At 46.4% G+C, this 9,037-nt stretch overlaps 2 protein-coding genes across 2 annotated transcripts in view; both read left to right on the top strand.

The window, feature by feature from the left end:
* Positions 1–3,654, top strand: part of USP3 (ubiquitin specific peptidase 3) — a 39,624-nt gene extending 35,970 nt beyond the window's left edge. The window contains exon 15 of the mRNA XM_018081486.1: positions 185–3,654. Within this exon, the coding sequence (XP_017936975.1) occupies positions 185–350 (166 nt within the window). The 3' untranslated portion in view covers positions 351–3,654. The remainder of the gene's footprint in view (positions 1–184) is intronic.
* Positions 3,655–5,641: 1,987 nt separating this feature from the next.
* Positions 5,642–8,836, top strand: FBXL22 (F-box and leucine rich repeat protein 22). Its single transcript, XM_018081487.2, has 2 exons — positions 5,642–5,993; positions 8,115–8,836. The coding sequence occupies exons 1-2, from the start codon at positions 5,659–5,661 to the stop codon at positions 8,458–8,460; spliced, it is 681 nt and encodes a 226-aa protein (XP_017936976.1). The 5' UTR covers positions 5,642–5,658; the 3' UTR covers positions 8,461–8,836.
* The last annotated feature ends 201 nt before the right edge of the window (positions 8,837–9,037 follow it).

The raw sequence follows: 9,037 nt of genomic DNA, 5'->3' as shown, positions 1-9,037 counted from the left end.
TCTCTCTGGCAGGGTGGGCTCTGTGTGACTGTGTCTCTCTGGCAGGGTGAGTTGCTCTGTGTGACCGTGTCTCTCTGGCAGGGTGAGTTGCTCTGTGTGACTGTGTCTCTCTGGCAGGGTGGGCTCTGTGTGACCGTGTCTCTGGCAGGGTGAGGAGCTGTGTGTGACCGTGTCTCTCTGGCAGGGTGGGCTCTGGCCATTACACGGCGTACGCGGCGCACGAGGGCCGCTGGTTCCACTTCAACGACAGCACTGTGACCCTGACGGACGAGGAGACCGTGGGCAAGGCCAAGGCCTACATCCTGTTCTACGTGGAGCGCCAGGCCCGGCCCGGCGCCGACAAACTCTGATACCTCCTTCTCAGTCTCACTTATCAAGTCCACCGGACAAAACATTTCCATTTCTCCATAAATACTTGATCCAAGACTTATTGATTTCATTGTGCACTTTTCAATTTCCTCTTGTGGGTTTTAGTTTTGTTGTGTCAATGGTAGCATTTGACTTACTGAACTTGGACACAAACTAACTTTTTTTTTTTTAGTTATACCAGAAAACCTCAGCAGATTTTGATTTGCTGCTTTAGTTGTGATAACTCAATTTTTATATATATAGTTTCATGAAATAGTTATTTGACTTTTTTATATTAATGTTTTCAGTTCTCACTTTCTAAAGGCACATTTACATCCAAGAAGCTTTCTGTCCTCCTTACAAGCAAGATAAATGTGCTTCTGAAGAGCAATACAACTTCATGCTGTTCTCAGTGCTGTCACGTAGATATGATTTAATCTCTTTCAATCAAAGGATTGTTTGCACGTCCTATTTTCCCTCGTGCAGGAAACTTAAACAGTGACCTCTGACCAATCTTTCTTTGTCTGCAGAAGAGAGGAGATGTGGCATCATTAAGTAGACTGGGTAATTGCTGCTATACTGGTGTGTGTTCAGGCTGCTGACTTTCAGGAATCATTGTAAATAAACAGTTGGTTCAATTGTATTAATACTGCAATTTAATTCAAGTATTCCTCACATATGCTCTACCCCCCACCCACTTCAAATTTAAAAAAAACTATCTTAAAATTACCTGTCCAAATTGTGTTGAGATTCATGGTTTTTGAGCTGAACCTGATTTTCATTAGACATCCCTCGTTTTAGGCTGTCATCCTGAAATTTGACCTTGAACACTGATTTGCTTGAAAACTTGGGAAACTTTCTGGCAGTAGGACCCCCAGCCTTCTTTCCTGGTGGGAACTGGGAGTCTGGGGGCTGAGTAGAGCCTGCAGTTCACCCCGAAGGAGGCAGGTGGTGTTCCAAGTGCTTTGCATGGAAGTGTTTAATCAGTTCCAGTGCAAACTCAGGGAAGGTGCTGCTCCTGCCAGCAGAGCCCCTGTGAGGGAGGGGGTGAGCCAAGCCTGCAGTGGCCTGGAGAGCACTCAGGGAGCTGTAGCAGTGGCACCTTGGCTTAGGCTCTGGGTGAATGTGATGTGATGCAGTTTCTAAAACTTGGCCATGTAATGGAGAAAGACTTGTGCTAAAAAAACAACCTGAATTTTAGCTGTCCTGCTGTTCTGAACAGTGAAAGTCAGCAAGATGGAAAAAAAGGTGGAGAGCAGAACCACTCCTGCACAAGCCAGGAGTCTGACACCAAATCTGACATTTGCCAAATGCTGCATTTCAGGTCTCTTCCCCCAGCCCACCCTTTTTAGCTGGACCCTTGTGCCAAGCAAGGAGCTGGGCACTCCTGAAATCTCACAGGGCTGGGAGTGAGAGTGGAATATACTTAATGTAGTCACACCATCAACCAGCCCCTCTTAGCAGTGTTTGTTTGTTAAGCAATAAAATACAGTAGTCTGAAAACACACAAGAACTCAAAATGGGATTCCCCATTTTAGCAACTGCTTCTGAAAGCCCTGTCAGGGTGGAGGGGTTGTGCCCCAGCCCTTGCCTTGCCAGGGCCAGGGCAAAGACAAATCACAGCCAGACATTTGGGACAGTGGCATTCTGGAGAGCTTTTTCACAGCATCTTACACCAGGAAAGGGAGAAATTTTCTTCATACCAAACTGCAGAAAGCATTCAGCAGAGCTGGTGGTGTATGGACATGGAACTGCACGCAGGTTAAATCTGTGGAGTTATTTCATACACAGTCACATATGTAAGGATGTTGGCTTTTAATGAGGCTGAACAATACATAGAACTATTCATTGCTTTAAATTGTAGATAGTTTGTCACCTTCCATTTCTCCCTTTCCTGCAGGCAGGGTGTGGGGCAGGTAAAGCAGCATCCAGCACATTATCACCCTCCCTGCTCCCAATAGTTGGGAAGGTGTGTAGATCCCATCCATAGCTGCATTTTGTCTGCAAGCTGCTTGGACTGGAGTCCTTTAGCATTTTACCTTCCTTTGACAATGCCAAGCTTAACGTGCAGGAGCTATGAGCCAGCAGCAGTATACCTTGCAGTAGTCAGGTGTGTGCAGTGTTCTTGCAGAACAGTGATGTAAATGTGCCTTTCTGTATTCTTAGACATTTAAATTTGTAATCTTCAGCAACATTCACTTATTTTAATCAGCTTCTCCTTCCTTTTGGGTCAGAGTAACGTTCTCACTGGAGCATTTCTCGCAGCCCTTGGGTGTGTGCAGCCCCCAGCCTGGGCAGGGCTGTCTCCTGGCCTGGCACTCGATGCAATCGCAGCAGGCGCGTTCTCGGAGCTGCCGAGGGCTCGGCCATCTGCTCTGCTGGAACAAGGACAGCGTAAATCCTTTCCTAATTTAACTTTCTCCCACTGCAAACCCAGATGGACAGTATGAACAGTTTGTTGTGGCAACACAAGTATTTCTCTTCCTGGTGGAGAACTTTGCTTATCCACTGTATTCTATTCAGTGTGGTGTCAAAAAAAAAAAAGTAACTGAGCACTGAACCAGTAACATGTACTGCACCTGGCCTAGTATTACATTTTTAACCTTACTTGTATATCCTATATTTATCTACTAGCTCATGGGGGGGATATCTCTTTCATTTAAGCCAAATGTTTCTTTTCTACTTACTGCTGATCATAATACACACTAGGCTGGCAAGAATTTTTTTTCTTGCTTGTGACTGCTCTGCAAGCAGCAACTGCTCTCTACAGTTCAGAGACTTGCATATTTTTCACCAAAATTTGTCCCGTGAAAGGTTGTCCTTTTGTTAGTTATTGTTTAGCCACGTCTACAACTGGAGACAAGGTTTGTGTCAAACAAAATGCAAAATGTCCAGCTCTCAGCTGTCAGCAAGAGAGTGTAAAACTGAGACAGGCAGGGACAGTGGACTTGGATCGAAAGCAGGAGGCCGTTTGTGAGGATTTTAGTCCAGCAATGGAAAGTGTAACACGTGGTGTTCCAAAGTTTCCCCAACAATGTTTCATTACTGCTGTGTCTGTGTCTTACTGATGAGGTCATTGGCACCTTGACAGCTGATTCCAACGTGCTTTAGGATCTCCTCAAGTACTGTAGTGCCATAGTTGTAATTGTTTACCATTAAACTCTTGTGTGTAATTTTCAGTGAGGATTTACTGACTGTGCTCATCTTGTGTGTTTCTGGAGCGTTTCCAGGATGAATGTGAATTATATCTCATCACACAGTGTGTTTATGGAAAATGTGCCATTAAAGTGTCTCCTTTCCTTAGAACATGAAGCTCCTCTTGTCCTTCTCCAGGCTTGCAGAACAACTTTAGTGTCACACTGAACACAGCTGGCAGGTTATTGCACCTTGTGCTGGGGGGAAACAAAATAAAGCTATTGAAGTGTTCCTGACCATGTAACACCTCTACCAAACTTGGCATCTAAACCCAGAGAGGACCTGCCATTCAGATTTAAAGGACCTTGTCACCCAAACACTGTTTATTTTTATGTCAGATTGTGGTGCACCCCCTCTGGCAGGAATCCACCCCAGCACTGCTTCCCTTGTCATCCAGCTCTGCTGGCTGGGGGGGTTGTTGTCTTTTGGGTTTGGTTGAGGTTTTTTAAATAATATTTTTAAAAATAATATTCCTGTAGGGGTAACAATTCTGAGCAGTCTCAGCTGTTCAAACCTGCTCACAAATGAAGGTAAGTTCTTAAAAGTGAGAGTTGAAAATGCAAATATGAGAATGAAGAACACTACCTGCTGGGCCACCATTTAAGCTGCTGTTTTCCAGGGACTGCCTTACCTGGTATGTGAAACCTTGTCCCTTCCTTGGCTTCTTGAAGTACTCCTGGGACTGTCCAGAGCCTGGCTCTGAGCAGGAATGTCCTTCTCATTTCAAGGAGGAGATGAAATGGCAGAGGATATGAAAGCAGGAAGACTGGCAGTTGTTAAGCCCAGCTTACTGTACACAGAAAATGGCTAAAGAATGAAACCCAAGTGCAGACACACAGTGTTCCAGCACCTCCTCGGGACAGGGAGGCAGAACTGCTGCAGCTGCAAACACCTTTCAGGTCTTGTTTCTCAGAGTTGAATTTCAAGCTGCATCCTCAGGGTAAGAAGGAAGAAGTGAACTTGGGTCCCACTCAGCCCTGTCACATATGAAAACACTCCTAATTAAAGTGCACAGGTACACCAAGTCTCCCAGCTGTTAGAGAAGTGCAGCCACTTGTAACCCCCCACAGTGCTGTTCTGCTGTTTCTGTCAACCTATTTGTTAAATGTTTTCTCTTGCATTTACCAGGCACAAGATTGATATAAAATACCTTAATCTCAAGCATTTTTGTTTCACAAACATTAAAGTTCAAGGGCTATTATTGCTTTTAATTCCAACCCACCATTTGCTGACACTTTACTTTACTTCCAGGAGCAACTTTCTGACTACTGGAAAACAAGTACTTGTAAACCATTTCCATATCTCCTTTTTCCACCAAAAGGTGGAAAAAAGGTATCTGTGGTAACAGAACTACACCTACAAAACCAAACCAACCCAACTTGTAAACCTCAAGCCTAACAGAAGACATCTATTTAAAGCACAAGCCCACAAGGAGCTAAACATAGACCTCTGTTCCCATGAGTCTGTGCCATTCCTTGCCTCCTGCAGGAGGTGGGACACAGCCAGCTTTGTTTATGGGATCAGAGCCCAGCCCCAAATAACCGTGCAGGAAACTGCCCACAGCTCTGAGGCTGCAAATTGAAGCTGCAGAGGGTGTGGATGTGCTTCAGAGCACCCAGGGAATTTTTAGATGATGTTTTGAAAGTTCATTATCCACTGTAACAGTCCTTGAACGTGAAGCAAAAGTGCAGCCTCACAAAAATCAATGAACAAATAAAGGCCACAATTGCTGTAAACACAAACTGCTGCTCAGAAAGCCAAGTCCTCTGACTGGGAAAGGCTGGCAAAGACACTCCTTGCAGCTGTAGTTACACCCCATTCCCACTCCAGGAACTGTGCTAAACTCCGGGAGTGTCAAGGGGAAAGAATCCCTTTTAAGGAAGCAGCTCATGGCAATCAGGCCCTGCTGTTCCACATCCCAGTCCATCCCCTCGGAGAAGGGAACACGAGCTGTGTGCACATTTCTTTGCCTTCCCCTGTTCTGAGCTGCTGCACCACTTGTGGGCCAAAAATAACCCCATTCCACAACCATATATGTGCAACAGCCCTGGGGAGGCTGAGCCCCTGCAGCACCATCTCCACAGCCCAGGAGACTGGGACTGTTCCAGCCCTGCCATGCACATCACCCAGCTGAACCGGGAGTGCCTCTTGCACCTCTTCTCTTTTCTGGACAAAAACAGTAGGAAAAATTTAGCAAAAACATGTCACAAGTTGCTAGAAGTGTTTGAGGATCCTTTACTGTGGCCTTTGTTGAACTTCCATTCTCCAGTGGAACTAAAGAAGGATAATTTTCTCCTGGGACCTGCTTTAAAATACTTGTCCATCTGCTGGTATTCAGAGAGAGTCAAGGTGTGTAACATTGAGGACTGGATGAAAAACAGTTTCCAGAGAGACTTCTGTAACAGGCATGAGAACACTGTCAGGGATTTTTTACTACAGGTTTGCAACAGGTATGTTCTTTGGGTGTGACTGTGCAGGTTCCCTGCCTTGAAATGAGTGAAATGAGAGAAGTGAGAGCTGCTGATTACTTTATCTTTAAAATACTCCATCCAACCTGCCTGAAGTGGAGCATGCAGTGAGTGCTTTGACTTTACAATTTTAATACAATGTTAAGTTCATGTTAGGGTGGCAATAATGAATACTTCATAATGACTTTCCTTAAGTCTATTTTTTTCTTCTATTTTTTTTGAAGAATGAATAGTTAATATGGGAAGGTGCAATACTGCCTCCCATGTACATTGCTGTTTAACTGACCCACACCACTCTGGCAGTGTCTGGGGGTGGGGGCCCAGGAGAAAGTCATGATTTCAAACAGCAAATACACACATCATAACAGCCAAGGTCATTAATCACGTTACTAAACATCAGATTTATTCCATTCTAAGAAATAAGTATTGCTTTTATACTGAAATTTAATTCGGTTTTTTATCAACTACACTAAGGGAAGAGAAAGAGGAAAAGCAGCCCTGGGTGCAGAGCATTTCTTACAACAGCTTTGTTGTTACAAAGCAGCTCTAATAAAAGATCCATTCCATGAGGAGGTGGCAGTGCCTGCCCTGTCAGGGTGCACCTGAGTGCCACAGCCAGCCCTCAGCTCCGGGAACAACGCTGAAAAAAGCCAACAAACCCCAGGATACCGACAGGACACGGTGTCTGGGGAGAGGCAGCACCAGAGCTCAAAACAAGGATGGGGAGGGGGTTCAAAGCAGGGGGTTAAGTTCCAAGTACCAAATTTCAGAAGTAACTGTTCTAGAACTGATAAAGATCTGGATTAAAAAGCAAAGGATCAGCACACCTGCTCCTACAAAGGGTAAAACAAGCAATCATTGAAGCATTCCAACAAAATGCCCAACATTCAAATGCAAATTAAACATCCAGCTTTTCTCCCTGAGTGTGAAGTACGTTTTATTTTGTTGAAGGCACCAGGGATGGGAAAGTCAGAGCCTTTCTTGACCCTGTCAGCTTTTTTCTCCAACTGTTCCTAACGGTAGAGTAACAAACCAAGCCCATGCAGCTGACACGATCTCAGTCCCTCAGCTCCAAAGGTGAAGTCAAGCAGCAGCAGGGACACGGGGTGGGGTGTGGAGGCAGAGCAACGTGCTGAGCACCAGTTTGAAAGGACAAATGACCAGGGTGCAGCGATGGCAGGACCCCGTGTTTGCCCCAGTGCTGCTGTACCCCTAAAAGCACGTGCTGTGAGCACAGATCTGTCCGTGGAAGTGCTTGGGCACACCACAGTTCTGACAGGATGGAAGGGGCTCCTGTTCTGTCCATGACTGTGCTCATGGACGCTGTGTTTAGCTAAATAGATGCTGCCTGGAGAGGTGTGAGCAGGAACCAGACACTGCAGGGTGGGCACAGGGGTCCCTGCCTGGTCAGCACAAAGAGCTGCTCCAGGTCTGGCTCAAGGACAGCCAGTGGAAGGCAGCAACAGCCTTTCCTGTGCTTGCCCAGGGCTCCCCAAGCAGCACAAAATTAAGCTTTTTTCGTTTCCTGCATCCCTGTTTGAGAGTGGAGTTCTTACCAGTGGAGTTCTTACCAGTTTCAGTGATTCAAAGGAGAATTTAAGACCTGCATGGGGTTCAAACATCAGCACTCTTAGGTAGCAGCTGGCACCCATTCAGTAAATCCAAGGAACTCAAACAGACTCACAATTCCTGAAAATCCAGAGTTGGAGTGTCCTACTTGACCACATACAGCAGTCTCTTCCCTCAGGTGTCCTCACCTTCCTCCTGAAATGAATCTTATCTCTCCTGGGTCTTCACTCCTGTGCCTCACTGCACCTGGCAACTCCCTAAGAAAAACCAATGGAGCTGCAGCTCAGAGAGGCCTCCACAGCCCCTTCTCCAGTGCCAGCTGAGCTGGAGGTGTTGCTACCAACACAAAAAGCAAAGATGGTTAAGCTTTGTAAAGACTGAGATGTACATGTGTCCCCCCCACTCGTGCCTTTTTACCCCTCCCTCTGAAGAGCTGTTTTTCCAGAGTTCATATTTACTCCTGACAGTATCAGCTCGTCCAAGCTCTAGGATTTATTTCTCCCATCATCTCACCTGTTGCCATCATGTTTCCAGGTGTCCCAACCTGCTGTCCCTGACCCTGTCTGGATGTGGCCATGTCACAGATGACTCCATCCTGCTGCTCCTCAGGAGCTGCCCCAAGCTGAGGACACTCAAGCTGGAGAACTGTGTGCGGATCACGGACCGGAGCCTGCAGGCCGTGACCCTGCACGGGGGGGCCCTGCACACCCTGCACGTGGATTTCTGCAGGAACATCACCCAGGCTGGGCTGCAGAGGGTCAGGGAACAGTGTCCTTCAGTGATGCTGAGAGCAGAGAGAAGTGCCAACATGATCCCAGACAGCCAGCCAGACAAAAAGCTGAGGCTTGAAAGAGCATCAAGAAAGCTGGTTGAGCTTTAGGTGCAGCAGACTGTGGGGTGGGGATGATCAGGGTGGGTATCTCACCTCACCTGAACTCGGGAGCAATGACCTGTGGCACTTCCCTGCCTTCTGGTTAAGTCCAAACCAATGGCTGGTTTGTTTTGTTAAGGGTGCACTGGGAAAAGGCATTTCCACCAGGAAATTTCCACCAGTTTGCTCTCTGTTGTTCCTTGAAACTGGAACCCCTGCCCTGCTGTCACACAATGCCAGACCTGCCCCAAACTGCAGTTGGGGTCCCTCCTGCTGTGGGTGAGTGCAATGCACCTCACTCAGGAGGAGCAGCAGGATCTTTGATTGAGGCCAAATTATAACTCGACAGAGTTCAATAAATTTGATGGAATTTAACAAAATTTCACATTAGTCTGACAAGGTGCAGTGAGTTTGATGGCACAGTTCACCTGACTAATTACTGCATGGGAAAAACAAAGACAAGGACATACAAAGAGTTGGAATTGAGGTAGAGTGATCCACACAGAGACCCCAGAACACAGAGATGAAGGAATAGCCTCCTACTGAGGTTCCATCACAAGGTTCAGAGTGGACCCCACACTCTAAA

Source organism: Manacus vitellinus, unplaced genomic scaffold (genome assembly GCF_001715985.3).
Source record: "Manacus vitellinus isolate BGI_N305 unplaced genomic scaffold, ASM171598v3 scaffold_53_pilon, whole genome shotgun sequence".
NCBI lineage: Eukaryota > Metazoa > Chordata > Aves > Passeriformes > Pipridae > Manacus > Manacus vitellinus.
Note: the sequence above shows the minus strand (reverse complement) of the source record. Positions and strands in the feature narration are given on the sequence as shown.

Excerpts from the sequence above, each read along its gene's own strand:
- FBXL22 (XM_018081487.2), top strand. The coding sequence starts at position 5,659 with ATGCACATCACCCAGCTGAACCGGGAGTGCCTCTTGCACCTCTTCTCT. Across the intron at positions 5,994-8,114 it reads TTACTACAGGTTTGCAACAG|GTGTCCCAACCTGCTGTCCC; the intron begins GTATGTTCTTTG and ends TCATGTTTCCAG.